This window comes from Vanrija pseudolonga, chromosome 6, assembly GCF_020906515.1.
Source record: "Vanrija pseudolonga chromosome 6, complete sequence".
NCBI classification, from domain to species: Eukaryota; Fungi; Basidiomycota; class Tremellomycetes; order Trichosporonales; family Trichosporonaceae; genus Vanrija; species Vanrija pseudolonga.
Genome location: NC_085854.1, coordinates 1,694,314 through 1,712,022, shown reverse-complemented (window position 1 = coordinate 1,712,022; position 17,709 = coordinate 1,694,314). Strand labels below are relative to the sequence as shown.

The 17,709-nt window shown below is 61.8% G+C and overlaps 3 protein-coding genes across 4 annotated transcripts; 2 read left to right on the top strand and 1 right to left on the bottom strand.

The window, feature by feature from the left end:
• The first annotated feature begins 358 nt into the window (after positions 1-358).
• On the top strand, positions 359-1,968 carry LOC62_06G008439 (uncharacterized protein). Its single transcript, XM_062774972.1, is given in 4 exon segments — positions 359-597; positions 608-613; positions 638-903; positions 963-1,968. The coding sequence occupies 4 exon segments, from the start codon at positions 528-530 to the stop codon at positions 1,917-1,919; spliced, it is 1,299 nt and encodes a 432-aa protein (XP_062630956.1). The 5' UTR covers positions 359-527; the 3' UTR covers positions 1,920-1,968.
• Positions 1,969-2,054: 86 nt separating this feature from the next.
• On the bottom strand, positions 2,055-5,301 carry SMU1 (Serine/threonine-protein kinase SMU1). The gene is made up of 5 exons (XM_062774971.1): positions 4,903-5,301; positions 4,141-4,827; positions 3,724-4,103; positions 2,826-3,687; positions 2,055-2,745 (listed from the first exon to the last, which is right to left on the bottom strand). The coding sequence occupies exons 1-5, from the start codon at positions 4,967-4,969 to the stop codon at positions 2,333-2,335; spliced, it is 2,409 nt and encodes an 802-aa protein (XP_062630955.1). The 5' UTR covers positions 4,970-5,301; the 3' UTR covers positions 2,055-2,332.
• Positions 5,302-8,607: 3,306 nt separating this feature from the next.
• ATG22_3 (Autophagy-related protein 22) lies at positions 8,608-17,481 on the top strand (the record flags this gene model as incomplete). Of its 2 annotated transcripts, XM_062774969.1 has the most annotated exons (18): positions 8,608-8,918; positions 8,954-9,027; positions 9,064-9,127; positions 9,163-9,458; positions 9,496-9,885; positions 9,936-13,999; positions 14,036-14,313; positions 14,351-14,504; positions 14,542-14,696; positions 14,745-14,927; positions 14,966-15,003; positions 15,053-15,230; positions 15,265-15,288; positions 15,535-15,631; positions 15,671-15,698; positions 15,749-15,872; positions 15,931-16,685; positions 16,769-17,481. In XM_062774969.1, 18 exons carry the CDS (start codon positions 8,608-8,610, stop codon positions 17,479-17,481), a joined length of 7,926 nt encoding a protein of 2,641 aa, XP_062630953.1. The 2 variants fall into 2 exon arrangements, with proteins under 2 accessions (XP_062630953.1, XP_062630954.1); XM_062774970.1 differs by having other exon boundaries at positions 8,954-9,127.
• Between the last annotated feature and the right edge of the window lie 228 nt (positions 17,482-17,709).

Here is a 17,709-nt window from a genome sequence, read left to right as displayed (position 1 = left end):
AGGGCCTGAGTGTCAACATTGCAGCGTTGATTGGGATGAAAGACATGCCGGTGCTGATGGTGATGCATGTAATGACTCATGAGTAAAGCAGGGAGCGGTCTACATGAGTGCTACGTGGTTGGCGTACATGGCATTGCGATTGACGAGCACTGAGACAGCAGCCCACACGACTGGGCCAGTGCTTTACCGCTCCGGCCCAATGGTCTGTCTGACCCGAGCCTCGAGGCTTGTGCATGGCCATGTGGCCATCTTCTTCGTCTCGTGTCTCTGGAATTTCCACTCTGCGTGGCACAAGCTCACAGCTGCAGACAAGACACCGCGCCGAGGCCGACAGCCGCTTCCCACCACCCACCCCGCCAGCACACTGAACGCCGCCATCGCCGCCCCCCACCGGCGCCACATTCCAGCGGCATCACGTCACACGCGGGGCACCGGCACCCTCGGTCGACAGTGTCTGCATCGCACGACCGACACGACAAGCTGACTACTAACGAACGACTCCGTCTCTTGTCTTCACCACATCTGCCATGCCCGCGCCCAACACAAAATACCACGTCATCGTGAACCCCATCGCGGGGACCGGCTCGGCGCCGACCTGTGAGCACAGCTGGCCGTGAGCACCCGCTAACCGCCGAAGTTATCAACGACCATGTCTGCAACCTGCTCGAGAGCCTCGGCATCCCTGCCGACGTGCACGTCACTGAGAGCGTGAAGGACGCCGGGCGGATCGGGCGCGATATCGTGCTTGAGCGGATTGATACGCCCGCCGACGGAGTCACGCGGGTCGTTGTAGGGGGAGGCGACGGCACCGCGCACGAGTTCATCGAGGGTGTCCTCGAGGCGGTCAAGGAGAAGGGCGTGGCCTTGGGCAAGTGGGCGCTGGTGACGCTGCCTCTCGGCACTGTAAGTTGGCTCGGGTGGCTCGGGGATCATCACGCGCGGCGCTGACGGCGCCTCGCCAGGCGAACGCACTCCACTCGACCCACTTCCCACCCGACGCGGCGCCGCTGCCCATCCCCCCGGCGCTAGCCCCGGCACTGGGCGACATTTCGCCGCAAGTCCACCAGGCGCTATCAAGCCTCTTCCTTGCGCTGTCCGACGCCGCACCTCGCCCGCTGCCCATCACGCTGACCTCGCTCGTGGGGCGAGACGGGACAGTCTCCGAGGTGGTCCCGGACCACATTGTGCTCTCGACGTCGTTGCACGCGGCCATCTTGTCCGACTCGGACGCGCTGCGCGAGCAGCATCCCGGGCTGGAACGGTACAAGCTCGCTGCGGCGCAGAACATCACCGTCTTCTTCCCGGCCGAGGTGGAGCTCGTGCCGGACGCCGAGCGCGGGGTGCGACAGTACGACCCGCGGACCAAGGCCTGGGTCGCGCCGTACACCCAGGACTCGGAGGCAGCGGGCAGCGTGCGCCTCAAAGGCCCATTCACGTACTTTCTCAGCACGACGACAACGCCCCGCCTCGAGCCGACGTTTGTGATCGCGCCGACACTGGTCAGCCTCCCGCGCGACGAGGGCGAGCGGACGATGGACATTGTGATCCTTAGGCCGCTCCGCGACCCGGCTGTGCGCAAGGCGATCGCCGACGGCAGCGACGCCGGCGTGCAATGGGCCGCCCGCGCCAAGGAGGTGCTGGGCGGCGCGTACCAGGACGGCCGGCACGTCGGGTTCACGTACGGCCCCGATGGCGGGCCGGTGGAAGACGCCGGGCCGGGCGACGTCGTCGTGGAGACTTTCCGCGCAGCCGGGTTCGTGTGGCGCCCGACAGACGACACACACGCCAAGAGCCACATTGTGTGTGCTGACGGCTCGCTGTACGACATTGCAAAGGGCGGCGAGGCGCGCGCACATGTTCTGGGATCGGAGAAGGGGGACAGGGCTACCGCCGAGAGCGGGTTCTGGGTCTGGGGCTAGGCGCTGTGGCGGGACACTGTAGCGCGAGTAGATGCACTTCACTTCTTGGCCTAGACGACTCGTGCGACCACGGCATGAGATGAGACATCTTGACCGAGGGCCGGCATCTTCGCCAACCCTTGCACCCTGCTATCCCAGGCATTTCATTTCAATGGCAGACTACGACGACTTGTTTTCTGCGCATGATGAGAGAAAACTGTATACAAGGGGGCCTAGACTAGATGCGGATGGCGGAGTCGGATGGGAGGCGGATGGGAGCCGGATGGAGCAGCACGGATGCAATGGACACGGTTTTGAGTGACAGATGAGAAAATGGCGGGGGTTAGGCGTCGTCGACGCGACAAGGCAGTGTCTTCTGCCTAGCTGCCCTTGCGGGCAGGCTTCTGGGTAGGTAGTTGCGGTTGTGGCTTGACCTAGTTGCCCTTGCGGGCGCTCTTGATCATACCAGACAGGCTCGAGAGCTTGGCCGCGTACTTGAAGAACTCGTGGCCCAACAGCTGCTCTGCAGATGGGCGCTTCTCCGAGTCGACCGTGAGACATCTCTGGAGGTAGTCGCGGAAGACACTCGACAGCTTGTCCCAGTCCTTGATCTTGGGTGTGCCGTTCGTCGCAATGAGATAGAGCGCGCGGAGAGGGTTCTCGTTGAGGTAGGGTGGCTCGCCCTCGAGCATCTCAATCGCCATGATACCCAGAGACCAGATGTCGACCTTGGGTCCGTACTCCTTGCGGGTGACAACCTCGGGTGCCATCCAGTAGGGGGTGCCGACCATGGTCGTGCGCTTGGTCGACATCGGGTCGGCAATACGGGCACAGAAGCCAAAGTCGGCTGTGGGATGTTAGCTCAAAACCAAACTGGTGCCATATGGCCCAGCGCCTGGCGGGCAGCTGCGCGGCGTTCGTACTCACTGAGCTTGACATCTCCATTGAGAGAGAGCAGGATGTTGTCACTCTTGATGTCACGGTGGATGACACCCTTGGAGTGCAGGTGACGCAGACCCTCGCAGGTCTCACGGCTGACGGCGGCAATCTGTGCCTCCGACATGCAGTGGGCAGTGACCACGTCGGTAAGAGAACCACCCTCCATGTACTCCATGACGACCCAAAGGTCACCCTTCCAGAGGTACGAGTCCTTGAAGTTGACAATGTTGGGGTGGGCAGACTCCCTCATGACGAGAATCTCGTTGATGATCAGGTCCTGCTTGGGCTGCTTCTCAAGGTTCATCTGCTTGATGGCGACCGGCGTCTGGCTGCGGTCGTAGGCGGTGAAGACACCGCCCGAAGCACCTTGACCAATCTTGACAAGGTTCTTGTAGATAAGGTTGGGGTCACCGGGCGAGCAGATCGTCTGCAGCTGGCGAATGACCTCCTCGTTCTCCTTGGCCTTGTCTCGTCGGCGCGGCGCACCAGCCTCACGACCCTTGGTCGTGGAGCGCGCGACACCACCGGCGGGAGTGCTAGCACCAGGAGTCGGCTCACGCTCGCGTTCGCGCTCCCTGCGGCGGCCAGACTGCGACTGCGACTTGTGGAGGGGCGGCGATGGCTTTTGCGTTGGTGGGGCACGGGTAGAGATGGAGCGGTCGAGCGGCTTTGACGACGTGTTGGAAGGGGCGCGCTGCGAGATGGAGCGATCGAGAGTCGAGGGGGCGAGCGGCTGAGTCGATGGCGACGACGACTGAGGCACACGGGGCTTCTGGCCAGGAGCACTTGGCGCGGCACGCTCGGCGCGCAAGTTGGTCTGAGAGCCAAGGGGAGGCGCGGGGGCCGCACGCTGCTTGTCAGGGGCTGTCGATACAGTCCGACCTACAGGGTTGTGGAAGGTGTGCGGGTCGAAGCCATTGTCGTTGCTGTTCTCTCGCGACATGTCTGTCGAGGGCGGTTGTGGCGAGCTGCCTGGCGACATGTGGTGGCTTGGCTGGACGCCACGCATCTTGTTCCACACATCCTCGTCATCCGCAGCCTCGGGAGCGTCGCGGTTCTGGTAGAACTGGACCACAGCCAAGACCTTGTCGGGGTTCTCCTCTTGCTCGGCACGGGTGATGCCGTTGTCGTCAAGAATCTTCTGCCACTCCTGGGGCATACCAGTGTACTGGCCAGTGTTGTAGTCGAAACCAACGTGAGTGAGGTGAATCGGGTCGTATGGTGTCGAGATGACCGGCTGCTTGGTGTTCGAGTTGTTCAGGAGGTCTGGGACGGTTAGTATCGCGATGTGTCGCAAACGTACCACTCATGAATCCAAAGACGGACTTCTTGTCCTTGGAGCTCTTGCCAGTACCACTGCGGGCGCGAACGGTGGGAGGAGCACCAGTGTCCTTTGGCGCGTCCTGCCCCATCTGGACGGGGATGGTTGGACCCAACGAGAGCTTTGACTCGAAGCTCTGCTCCAGCGGTCCACTCTGGAATGGCACCACCGGCACCGATGGGATGGAGGGGGCTCCATAGGTACCGTTGTTGGGGCTGATCATTGAGTAGGTGGGGTTGGCATAGTGGCCGTTGAGGCCAGCACCCGGGTGCTCGCCAGCAGGCAGGGTGCCGGAACGAACGGGACGTGGAGGCTGGGGCGCCTGGGGTCCGGGATTCAGCGTGTACGAGTGCCTGTTGAGGTTTGGCGAATTGGACGCCGAGTACTGGCCGTAAGACGACGACGACTGCGACGGAGCCAGCGACGTGTCAGAGTACTGCCTTGACGTGGATGGGTGTGAAGGCGCGGCAAAGTTGGGGGTGATCTCCTGGGTGCGGAAGGCGGAAGGGGGGCTAGCGAGCATGGCGTTTGGCGCCCTCGTCGTGGCCGTCATTCCCAGCGAGTAGTCGGATCCCGTCGCGTACCCAGTCGAGTTGCGCGAAGGCTTGATCGAGTACGTGTTGCTAATGGGCAAGTCGGCGGTGCTGCTCATTGGAGTTGCCCCGGTGTCTGTAGGTGGGTGTGAGTATTATGAACGCGCGGGGGGATGGCCGAGTTTAAGTACGTGGCCTCGAGGGCACTCACACTCTGCTTGGGGATGGCGAATGGCGCCGACGCCAACCCGCTTCGGGCTGGTATGATGAGTCGACATGGGATGTGTGGAAAGGGGATGCCAAGTCGATAGAGGTGTCGAGGAAGACGACAGCGGTGCAGTGTGTGTGTAGGGTGTGTTGTGTGTGTGTCGTCGTGGACTTGTCGCGGACAGAGGGCGATTGTTCAGGCCAATGCAAAGCGAATGGTCCTCGCAAACTGGGGGGTGTTACACGTGTCCGTGCTCCGCACGGATGTGTTGGACGAGGTATGCGTCGACTAGACGTGTGTGGGTGGGGATGGATGTCGTGGGCGCGCGGCGAGATAAGTCAAGGACGACGCGCGAAAAGGGGGTGGTGACTGCTGTTGCTGCTGCTGCTGATGCTGCTGCGGCCGAGATGAAGGAAGGAGTTGGCAGCAATCAAAGGATGTCGCGTTTGTGATGTTGCACGCGAATGAAGTGTCGCTGGTAGAGTGGGCGGCGACGGCGGCGATGGCGGCGCGTGTCTGTGTGTCGTGGTTGGTGGTGGTGATGGCAGCTAGCAGGTAGCAAGCACACTGAAGCTTGGTCGACGACGGACGTGACCTGTCACGGTTCAAGGGAAGGACGGTAGCTAACCAAAGAGTCACAATGGTCGTGGATGCGAGGCAATTGGATGGTCGGGGAAGAGAGGGGGGGGCGGGGCGGAGGGGGCAAGGGGGGACCGAGGGGGACGACAAGGGCGTAGGCGCTGTAGCTTGGCTGCGCTGGCGTTGCTGCTGGCGTTGGCTGGCTGACTGGCTGGCTGGGCTGGGCTTCCTGCGTTGTGTGGTAGGCAAGGGTGGGGAACGCGAGACAGGGTCCAGTTGCGACGCGCACCCGGGGGGAAAAGACGGCGGGGGGCTGAAGTCTCGAGGGGCGGATTGTGTCCAAATGTCTGACCTAGCTAGGGGCTGCTGTTTGGGCTTGCTGCCTGGCTGGCAGTCCTGGGTTTGATGGTTTCGCACTGTACGCGTGCAGACAATTACTCTGGTTTTGAGTAGACAAAAGGATGGTTGTGTGCAGCAGTCAAAGGAAAGGAAGATGCCAGTTGGCGTATGCGTTTGCTCTTTCGGCCGGGCTCTGAACCAAGCAAAGAGAGACAGGCAGAGGCGGCGGCGGCGGCGGCGGTTGCTGCTGCGGGTAGCTTGCAGTCGAAACGGGGGTGGAGGACGAGCAAGGGGCGCATCAACTTCGGGGTTGTCGCGAAACGCTCAAAGCAGTTTGTGTGGTGGCCCAGTGAGTCAGTGTGTGTCGTCCTTGCGCCATCCAAAACGAGGGCAGATGGTGTGTGGGCTTGGGCTTGGACTTTGGCTTGACCTTTGGTCTGGGCCGGCATGGCGGAGCAAGGCAAGTTCAAAAGGGTCAGGGAAGCAAAGACGGGTCGGGTTGGTTGGGTGAGGGGGGGGGACGGGGCGCAAGGCGCACGGGCCAGAGTTTGACAGCACCGTGCGGCTCCAGGCACCCATAGGGATCGGTTTGCAAGACCAGCAACCTGCCAGCGTGCAGCGAGGCACCAAAGCCACGGGCCCACAAGGCCAGTACCACCACCCCTGCTACCCAGTGTCAGATTCAAACCCGCTAGAGCCAGCTACTGACCGTGAGTCCATCCTACCACCAGCAGAAGGGCTCATCCCCTCAGGGTCAACGGCATCGCGCCGGGTTGTGACTCATGCGCGCCGCATGCCGCGAAATCAAACCCGCCCCGACCCGTGTCTGCCTAAACCAGTTCCCGACCAGGAATCGTACAGAACGCAGCAATATGAAAGCAAATCGCAATGTCGCGGCGGGCGGCACGGCGCAAGACGCCACGGCACTGTCTCGCGGCGCCGTCAGGTGTCTGGGCCTCGCCTTCCTGCCGCGCTGCCGCCACCACCGCCGCCACCAGCGACGCCACCGCAGCGTCAGAAGGCTGGCAGGCCTCGGGAAGGTGGGGGGAGGCTTACGTAAAATTCCACGTGGAGGATGGAACCTTGGACATTATCATAATCCACATATACACATCATTTATTGTATTTATTCAAACCCCCCATATAGGGCCCTCATGACTGTCGTGCTTTGTGTTCATCCTTGACTGGTTGGGAGCCACCGCGTCACCGCGTCACCGTCTGTGATCGGCGGGAGCAAATCCGCGTGGCTTGGCTCCCAAGGCTGAATCACCCCCCCCCCCTGGTTGTGGAGGGCGGCGCCGCCGCGGTCGTATGCGTTCACCCACCCACCGCACAGCCAGACAGCCAAGTCACTGGACCCCGACCCACCGACCCACCGACCCACTGACCCAGCGACTCACGGCCCACCGGCAAACCCAGTCAGTCCACCAGTGACGACGATGACATCTGGGTCCTACGAGTCGTCCTCGTCTTTTCATTCAAACGCGCGTCGCCACACCACCGACCGGGACAATCGTTTGGGACGATACACACAAGGCGCAGGCCACCCTGCTGTGACTGTCAAGTCAAGACCTACTACTCCAACAGCAGCACATCTTGCGACGATAGTCATCCCAACCGTCTGCTCCACCTCCACTTTCAAAGTGCCTATGACGGCACCTGTGGGATCACTGGCAGACCGTCGAACCACGACACTCCTGGCCCGTAAGTCTTTGTGTGCGCGTCGTTCATGATTCCCGCCGCCACGTATGCTGACTGACGCTCGTCTTTGTGTAGCATCGCCTCTGCCTCGCTCGCACACACCTATCACCCGACCCTTCTACGGCCACGATTCGACCGTTGAGTCTGGTGGCTTCTTCGACGACTACTACGACGACGGCGACGAAGAAGACGCTGATTTCGACGACCTTGGTGGCACTGCCGACGATTTAGATCAGTTTGAGTTTGGTGAGTCGCGTGCGCGTCTGGGAGTGGGTTGATTGGAGTTGGCTTGGCCGAAGCCGATCCCGGCAGATGGGCGCGCGCGCGCGCCGCCGATGGGGGGGGGGGGGGGGCGTCCAACCCATTGCCATTGCGCCCCTCGAGACTGTGAGACGTCGAGGTGCACTTGCCGCACACTTGTGTGTGGCGAGGTCTGTGTGCGATGGACGTGGGACCGACCTCGGGGCGAAGGAGCACAGCCAGAGGGAAGGCAAGCCCTTGAAGGAAGCGTGCAGAGAACGGACAGAGGCACAGAGGGGCTCGGACATGCGCTGACGATGCTTCCCCCCATTGTTCTCTCCGACACGACGACCCACCGTGACCTCTCTCGCCCATCTCGACGCTTGCGACGTGCACTCGTCTCGAACACTTACTCCCCTCCTCGCGCTCCTCGTCTCCTCTTAACGCCCCTCTCTCAATGTCACTTCCCTCCGTTCTCCTCGACTCTCCTCTCGCGGCTTGGGATCCCCAAACAATGATCCGTCGCCGCCGCAACCTGCGACTACTGCGGTCTAAACGATCTGCCCCGCTCCCTCACCGACGCCGCTTGCGCACACCAGACGACTACTACGCCGAAGATCTAGGCATCATGTGGCCGTCACCCGTCGACAATCGCCTAGCACGCGACTACGCAAAGGACGGAGAGACGAGGACAGTCAATGTGAGTGGTGTTGGCGGCTTGCCCTTTGGCCTGGCCCCCGACTCGCGCGAGCAACTGCTGACTGTCCCTTCCTTCCCCCTTTTACTTATGAACGACGCGGCTTTGGTCTCCTCTCCAACATCCTTCCCCCCGCTCCAACGACCTCCAACATGTCGCTCATGGCTTTATTGGCTCAACGCACGAAATCTCCGCCTTCCTTCACTGTCGCCACCGCCTTTGATCCCCTCGCGTCCACAATCAATGCTTCTCCTTCGTTGTCTATCCCCTGTGGCGTTCCCCACGATAAGCCCGATGACGACCGCCTCTCATGTCTTGGTCTGCCACTGTCTCTTCCTTACGAGGTCGAGTCATTGGCAGAGATGGACGACCGGCTCGAGCTCATTGTGACGCGTTTGACCGAGTGTGTCAAAGCGCGCGAGTGGGGTCTTGGGTTCCGTATGTGGAACTCTACGCTCAACATGTAAGTGAGCACCGCTGGGTAGCGCTGACGGCCAGCTGGATGAGCATGGGCTACCCCATGAAGAAGGAGATCCGCATTCGTCTCATCTTCCTGTTCTATGAAATCATCTGTGGGTACTCACCGCCCTCGTACGCTAATGACCCAGTCATTCCAGGAATGGGAACCTCGTTTGTTGAGGATCGCGCCAATGACCTCATTGCTTTCCTCAGGTACGTTAACAACAATCCGCCCGCGCTGACAACAGCGACCGCACATTGAGTATTCACGACTTGCGCATTCCTTGGCGCCCTCTGTACGATGCGTTGTACAACGAGCTGTTCCCCCACCCCAACAAGCTCGCCCGACACTCGGTCAATCTCGCCCCAGTGTACCTCAATGTGGCCGAGATGGCGCAGAGGTTCTTCCACCCTTCAGAGGTGGACGAGATGCTCGAGGTTATTCTCCCCCAGTTTGACCCCAGCATGGACTCGATCCTTGCCACGCAGCTCTTCCTTGTCCACTTCCTGCCCATTTCCCATTGCCAAAGGTGGCTGCCCCTCAGTAAGTGTCCCTCCGTGTGCAGGTCCTAACATATCAGTCTTCCGCCTGTGGTACGGCCTTAACAGCGGATTATGGGACGATCAGGCATCAGATCTCCTCGGACAGCTCGCCATTGCCCACGTCGACCCCGCTCGTTCAGACCCCTCTCTGATCGGGCGCATTCCTCGTGGACGCGTCAACACCCCTGAGGAGCAGGCCAAGAACCCCAGCATTCGCCGAGCGGAGAGGATGCATCGCCACCGCATTCTCGACTACGAGGGCAAGGTCGTCAACGACGAGGACGGCCTCAACTATTGGGTGGACCCCCAGCTGCTGCCACCCGAGGAGGAGACGAGCGACCCCAAGTGGGCGGGCATTCGAAAGGATGTCGGCATCTTCACCGAGCAAGAGTTTGAGTTTGTCATGTCCAAGTGTCTGAGGTCGCTCAGTGAGTTGGTGGCGCGCCAAGTCGGTGGCGTTAAGCTGACCTCGGCGTAGACGTCCCCGTTGGAGGATCAGTGGCGTCCCAGCATAGCATGTCGATCACTGCTTCTGATGCGCGCACCAGCAAGAAGATCCTGGACGCCAAGAAGCCTATCGACCGTACCCAAAGTCTGGCCGAGGTCATCATCTACAGCATGGCTGAAGACTCTCCTATCCAGCCTTTCGGGACCAACGGGGCCCCAACTCGTGCTGCCACTCCCGGCCCGAGCAACCTGCCCCACAGTGACCCCGTTTCGCGTTTAAAGAACGGTGCGGCAACGGCCATGACTCGTTCCGGTAGCAATGACTCGCTGGCCGCGGCCGGTGAGCGTATTGAGCGCAGCCGCAAGTATCTGGCTGGGTCCAAGGCACTCGACCACCTTTCGCAGCTCATCACTAGCTGCGAGACCTTCTTCCACCCCAGCAACTCTGGCCCTTGGTCGGCCTTCCTTACCGTCTTCCTCTCACACCTTACCAACAACTTTGTTCAGCGCTGGAAGCAGGAGGAGGAGCCTACATGCAAGACGCCAGCCGAGTGGCGCCTGACCCCAGAGATCAAGCGAGCCTTTGTCCTCTGCCTGCGTCCAGTGGCCCTCACAGCCATGTTCAACAAGGACATGGAGTCTGCGCAGCCTGCAATCTCGACTCTGCGCCGCCTGGCCATCTTGGAGCCCGACCTCATCATGCCCGCCATCATGGAGCGCGCAGTTCCTTCTCTCCAGGGACTGGAGGAAACCCAGCGCACCGCGTCCGTGACGTTTGCCATTGCCGCAGTCGCTGGTCCACTGTCCAGCAGGCAGCTGTGGCGTTTCGGTGGCATGTACATTGCCGACATTCTGAGCTTGTTGCTGCCCGGTATCGACCTCAACGACCCCACCAAGACGGGTCTGTCGTGCATGGCCATCTGCAACATGGTCGACCATATCCGCGTTGCCGACATCTCCAACGTTGACGAGGCCAAGGCCAGGGCCGTGAAGCCAGGCTCACGGGCTGTCCGTCTCATTCAGCGACCCCGCGTGGAAGATGACCCCAACGACCCAGTGTCGCAAGAGTTTGAGGACCTCTCGCCGCAGGATGTTGAAGAGCGCCTGCGGTTGTCCACTGGAGCTTTCCGCGACTGGGTTCCAGAGTTCTTGGGACGCGTGCTACTCCTCTTCGCCAACCTCCCCGAGGAGGGTGGCAAGACTGGCCGTGCCGGCGGCAAGACCGAGATGCTCACCTTGCAGAGCGTTCTGCACACCTGCGGTGCCATCTTCGCTGCTCTGGATGACCAGCTGTTTGATGCCGCTCTCGAGCAGGTCGTCGAGTACGCCACGACCACCACCAGGTCCAACGCAGTGGACGCCGTCGGAGAGCTTGTCAAGAACCTCGCCGCTGCCAACGCCACCAAGGTGTTTGACAGGCTGTTCCCCATCTGCTACCAGCGCATCACCGCCGAGCTTCGATCGGGCGCCTCGTCGACTCGTACTACGACGACGTCGATCCCCCGCCCGTCTGACGCCGCCCTTCACTGGTGGCAGTCGATCATGTACGGCCTTCTGGTCCCCGGCCGCATTTCGCTTCCAAAGCACCGCGCCGAGTACGTCGATCTTCTCAAGTCGATGATTCGTGGCACCTACTCTGAGCGAGGATGGGCCTGGACCGGCAAGATCGTCGAGAAGACACTCAGCTGCCTGACTGCCCTCTACGTCGAGGAAATGCACCTCCTCAACAAGCCAGACCGTGAGAGCGAGGACTTCAAGCTCAACCACACCTTGTGGTGGGGCAAGCTGTACCGCCCCTGCGAGGCCCTTCCTCAGTGGAGGCGACCCACCGACGCCGACGTCGACATGGCGCTCGAGGTCATTGGCCTGGCCGACGAGGCTGTTGGCACCCTCGAGCAGCTGCTCGACACGCGCACAGGCGACCAGGTTTGGATCAACGAGTTCTGTCGCGCGATGAACGTTGTCGACGAAGTCTTGCTTGGCACGTACTCGCTCATCCAGGAGAACGGCAACAACAAGCTGGGAGGCGAACAGGCTCCGACGTCTCTGCCTGCCGAAATGTGGGAGGCCTTGCCCGCTTACAAGGCTGGCTTCCTCCTTACGGACCCCTCGGACCCGCGTTACATTCGCGTGTCCCAGTTCCGCACTCGTGCAGGTGAAATGCTCGTCCGCGCCGCCGAGATTATGCGCAACGCTGGCGACTCGGACAGCTCTGTCGACAGTGTCAAGCTGCTTGTTACGACCATTGGCTCGTGGTTGATTTCGTACGGCATGCGCTCCAAGAAGTACCAGGCCGCATCCTCGGCATACGACAACCTTCAGGCGAGCAAGCGCATGTACGACGGGCAGCGCAAGCAGCACCGTTCAGTTCTTCTCGGCGCTGCGCAGGTTCACCACAGCAACCGTCTCATGACGGCCAGCTACTACCGCGTGCGCTCCGCCCTCGACGACAAGCTCATCATGAGCATGCTCGAGTTCTGTCTCTCGCCCTTCGTCCGCGTCCGTCGCCGTGCTCAGTCGCAGTTCGATTCGATCACCAAGACGTACCGTGGTGCCTGGGTGTTGACACCATCCTTCCTATTCAACGCGCTTCAGCCCGGCACCGACCCGGACCGTATGAAGGGTGCCCTGTACGTCCTGCGGTACAACATTACGGGCATCAGCCGCATCTCGCATGACTGGCAGGGCCTCGTCCCTCTCGTTGAGTGCCTCCTCAATGCTCACCACGAGACCAAGGCATCTGTGCAGACTCTTGTCAACAAGGCTATTGACGAGCTCCTCGCCAAGCTCCGCGAGCCTGTCACGTTCCGCCTGGATCTCCGCGTGGAAGCCACAGACTTTGCAGCCGACGACCTCATCGCCCTGCTGCAACACTACAAGCCCAGCCAGAGCGTCATCGAGCGCACAGCGCAGGGCGACATTGCTCGTCTCGACAAACAGAACGCGCAGTACGACTTGCTCATTGACAGAGTTCGCGCCAAGGCCGCGGACCCTACTCTCAACTGGCGCTATGTCCAGGCCGCCGCTCGCTTCCTTTACGCGATGACTCGCCGCGACCGCCCAACCGACCCCCGTCTGCTCCAGTTCTTCCTCACCAATGTGGCCAACGCCCACCCCAGAATCCGCGACTACGGCTCTGCTGGTCTCACAAGGATGCTGTTCCAGGCTACCGTGCGCACGTTTAGCCAGGAGTCGCTTGAGCGACTCTTCTTGCAGGAGCCCCTCGATCCCTTCTCGCGCACGCTCGACCTCACCAAGGAGGTCGGCCCGGGCTTCACTGAAAAGTACCTCGCCAGCTTCAGGGAGGACCCGAGCGACGCTTCGGTCCTGCAAGACCGCGTCGACACTGGTTGGCTCGCCTGGGGCCGCACTATGGAGGTGTCCCGCTTCTCCGGCTGGGACGAGGACGTCTTCAGTCTTGAGCCTGCGTGCAAGCCTGCTGTCGACCTGGTGATCCAGTCTATCAACGACCCTGCTTGGTGGAAGCAGCTGGCCGCCTACTGGTCGCAGGAGGAAACCCGCAACTACCCGTCTGCCAACCACATCGACCTCATCCTTGCCCTCTGCCAGGTTGTTGGCCGCCCTGTGCTTGACCAGATCCGGCCCCTGGTTGACTCGATGCTGGCCGACATGGAGACCAAGAAGGTCTATGACCGCCATGTCACCCGCGCAATGTGGGAGTTCCTCGCTGGTCTCTTACGCGGTACGTGGGAGTGGTCTGGCAAGGACCGCAAGGCATTCTGGGACTGGTTTGCGCCCCTCCTCCCGGACCTGTTCCGCAACATTCGCCAGGACACGATCAAGTGTTGGGACATTAGTGTCGAGTACTGTCTCCACGAGCAGGACCCCAGACGCTACAAGCCCCTGCTCGACTTTATGCTCGACACTGCCCTCGGTGCCGACTTTGAAGGTGGTTCTGCCTTCAACCTGTCCCGCCGTGTCCAGCTGTCGCGCTCCGTCCTGCGCTCTCTCCGTTGGCGCTTTGCGGCCTGGTCTCCCGATTTCGAGGCGCTGTACTTCAAGGCGCTCGACTGCCCGTACGCCGAAGTGCGCGCTCTCATGGCGTCAGTTCTCAACGGCCTCGACCAGCTTCACGTGAGTTTTGACCACCTACCTCACACTAACGCCCAGTGGAACGCGTCGTACCCCTCAGCCACGGCCCTTGTCGACACCATCTTGTCCGACCCCGACGACACCAAGGACATCATGGGCATCCTCCATCCGCCGTTCATGTCGCGCCTGCAGGGCATTGTCGACTCGCTCAAGGAGATGCGCAAGGACCGTCCCCACGGCCCCAAGGCGATCATGTCGCCACACGACACGACGGCTGTCACGCTCATGCACCTGCTGTCGATCGAGCTGTCAGATGTGCACGCCGTCAGCGCGTTCCCATACATCATCCCCATCCTGTAAGTTGACCCATGGTTCTCCATGTTGACATCCTAGGCCCGACATCTTCGAGCTCCGTGAGATGAATGACAACACCGAGATGCAGGGCATCGCGGGACGTCTTCTCGCCTGGATCACGTCGATCACCCCGGCGTTTGTCCTCGTGGAGCCGCTTGTCAAGCAGCTCATTGGCATCCTGCAGAACTCGACTGTGAGTGTGGCGTGGACCACCTTTTCTGACTTCACAGTCCTGGAGGACCAAGATGCACTGCATGCCGGTGCTCAGTCTGACCTACTTCCGCAACCTGGCTCTCCTGTCCGAGCCTTGCAAGGCCAAGTGCTTGGACGTGATTTCGACCTGCCTCAAGGACCCCAACCAGGAGGTTCGCGAGATGGCCTCGGTGTGAGTAAAGTCGAGCTATCCCCAAGGCTGTGCTGACCCACTTCACAGCACGCTTGCCGGCTTCCTGCGTTGCTCGCAGAGATCCATGGTCCTTGTACTCAAGGACCGCTTCACGCGCGAGATTGGCAAGATCAAGCTCCCTCGCCGTGTGCTCTCCCCTGGTCAGGTCAACCCCGAATACCAGACCAAGCTGGTTGAGCTCCATGCCGCCGTGCTCGGGGCCGTTGCTATGTGAGTTGGTGCGTCGGCAGCAGTGACTAACTCGTCAGCGTCGAAGCATTCCCGTACACGGTGCCCAAGTTTATCCGTGAGTCGTGTTGTCGTTGTGGTTGCCGATGCCCGTGCTGACCTCTCAGCGCCCCTCCTCGCGGACACCCTCGCGCCGCGCGTTTCCGAGCCCATGCCCATCTCTGCCACCATTCGCAGCTGCATCGCTTCCTTCAAGCGCACGCACGAGAAGTACCAGGAGCGCATGACGGAAGACCAGCTTGCACAGATCAACTATGCCCAAGCGGGCAACTCATACTGTGAGTTGTGACGGGGTCGAGGCCGTGCTAACAACGTCCAGATGCATGAACAACAAGAACCAAGAGTGCAGAAAACCATGTAAAGCATCATTGAACCGAGCCACACAATTCAGAGAATCGATAGGCAATGGGAGTGTAGCTCCTTAGAATGAAGTCCATGCAGTACAGTGAACCAGAAGCAGACTTGGACAATGCCACCTCCACTTTGGTGGTCCAGGCACCGCCGTGGGACATGACGCGACAACAAACCACGCCATCACCGGACAGACACTCACCGTTGCACTCATCTCGACATCGCCGCATTGCACAAGTCGCATCGCCACCGGCGTCATGAAAGTGCCAGAACGCCATGTGCTAGCATGGTACACGTACGCGTTCGCCGCCGAGGTGTTCGTGGCGTGTGCTCTGGTGAGCGGGCGCGGCCTTGTGACAGCGAGCTAACCCCAGGCCATCTTCCTCCCCATCACGCTGGAACGTGAGTGTACAACCCCGCAACCCCACCGCGGCGCCCGCTGACTGGCCCAGGCATGGCTCGCGAGATCGGCTTCGAGGCGCCAGAGCTCACCAAGCCGTGCGCGCTGGAAGCGACGACCGAGGCGGTGTGCAAGGCGCGCATCCTCGGCAAGTGGGTGGACACGACGTCGTTCTCGTTAGTTCACACGCGCAGTGCGCAGTGCGGCGCCGCAGCTGGCTGACGCCGCTCGCAGGATGTACGTCAAGTCGGCAGCCGTCTTGACGCAAGCGCTGGTCATCATCTCGATCGGCGCGCTCGCCGACTCGGCCTACTGGCGCAAGAAGCTGCTGCTTTCCTTCGCGACGGTAGGCAGCTCGACCGGCGCGCTCTTCCTCGTGATCCCGTCGCGGCCTTCACACTGGCTCCCGCTCGTTGCGGCGGCCATCACGATCGTGGGGAATTTCACGTACGGCGCGAGCATCGTGTGCGCGAATGCCTTCTTGCCCGGCTTGGCGCGCGAGGACCCCACGGTGGCGGCGGCCAAGGCTGCGCTCGACGGGGTCTCGAATGGGAATGGCGAGGGGGGTGTCGACGCGCCGCCCGACACCCCGGCTGGGGAGGAGGACGCGCCGCTCCTGGACGACAGCGGCGCAGCGACGGCAAAGTACGCCGCGCTGTTCTCCGCGACCACCGCGCGGCTCAGCAGCACGGGCGTCGCCATCGGCTTCTTCTCCGGCGTCGCGATGCTCGCGCTGCTCGCCATCCCCGTTGCGGCAGGGGGCGGGTCGACACGCTCTCTGTCCCTCGCGGTCGGGCTCAGCGGGCTCTGGTGGGGCGTGTGGACGGTCCCCGCTGGCCTAGGGCTGCCGTCCGGCCCCAAAGAGCGCGCGCCGCGCCACTGGCTCCGCGCGGCGTGGGTGCATGTCGGGAGCATGATCCGGCCTAGTGAGATGAAGACGCTGCCGAATCTGTTTACTTATCTCCTTGCTTGGGTGTTTCTGAGTGATGGTGAGTGCGCGGTGTGAGGTGGAAGACGAGCAGCTGGTGGCAGTCGCGCCGCGCCCGACACGCCGCCCCGCTCACACCCCCAGGCTTCCACACGACAACGTACACGGCCATCCTGTACGCCTCGTCGACGCTGCACATGTCCGCCGCCAAAGTCATCGTTATCGGGCTGCTCGTGCAGCTGTTCGCCGTCGTCTCATCCATCCTCGCGCCGCGGGTGCAGGCGCGCCTCGGCCTCTCCAACCTCTACTTCCTCATCTATGTCGTCGTCGGCGCGCAGGTGCTCCCGCTGTATGCGTGCGCTGGCCTGGTGCTGCCCTTTGGCGGGCTGCGGACCGAGGCGGAGATGTACGTCGCGGCGGCTTGGTTTGGCTTTGTGAGTTGCGTTCTGTTCGGGTTGCCGGCGGCCGTGTCCCTAGGCCTCGCTCCCGACATCGCGTCGCGTCGCCACATCACTGACCACCCCTGCGCGCAGCTCTACGGCCCGTTCAACTCGTACGCCCGCGCAGTGTACGCCGAGCTCATCCCGCCGGGGCACGAGTCGACCTTCTTCTCCCTCTTCTCGCTTACCGACAAGTCGGCGTCCTTCATCGGCCCGTTCATCGTCGGCATCATCGCCGATGTGTCGGGCAACATCCGGCTCGGGTTCGTGTTCCTCACGCTCATGCTTGCCCTGCCCGTCCCTGTCCTGCTCAGAGTGCGCATGCACGACGGGGTGCAGCAGGCCGCCGCGTGGTCGGTGCGCAAGGCTGAGACTTGGGCCGAAGGGGACGACGACGACGTCGACACTGCCGTCTAGTGCACGCCACGCCGTACATCCGAATTGCGAGTGGCAGTCTCCCAGTATGCATGGTACCAGTTGTCAAGCCGTTTGAATGCCCGAGGCGTGGCCGAAGCACTCGATCGGTCGCGGCCCTCGTCAGAGCCGTATGGTCCCTGGCCACCAGCGGCGGCAAGTGGCAAGCAAAGTGGGGCCGTAGGCTTGAGCCGTAAATTCCGTAGCCTGGCAGGCAGCGTGGTGTGGGCG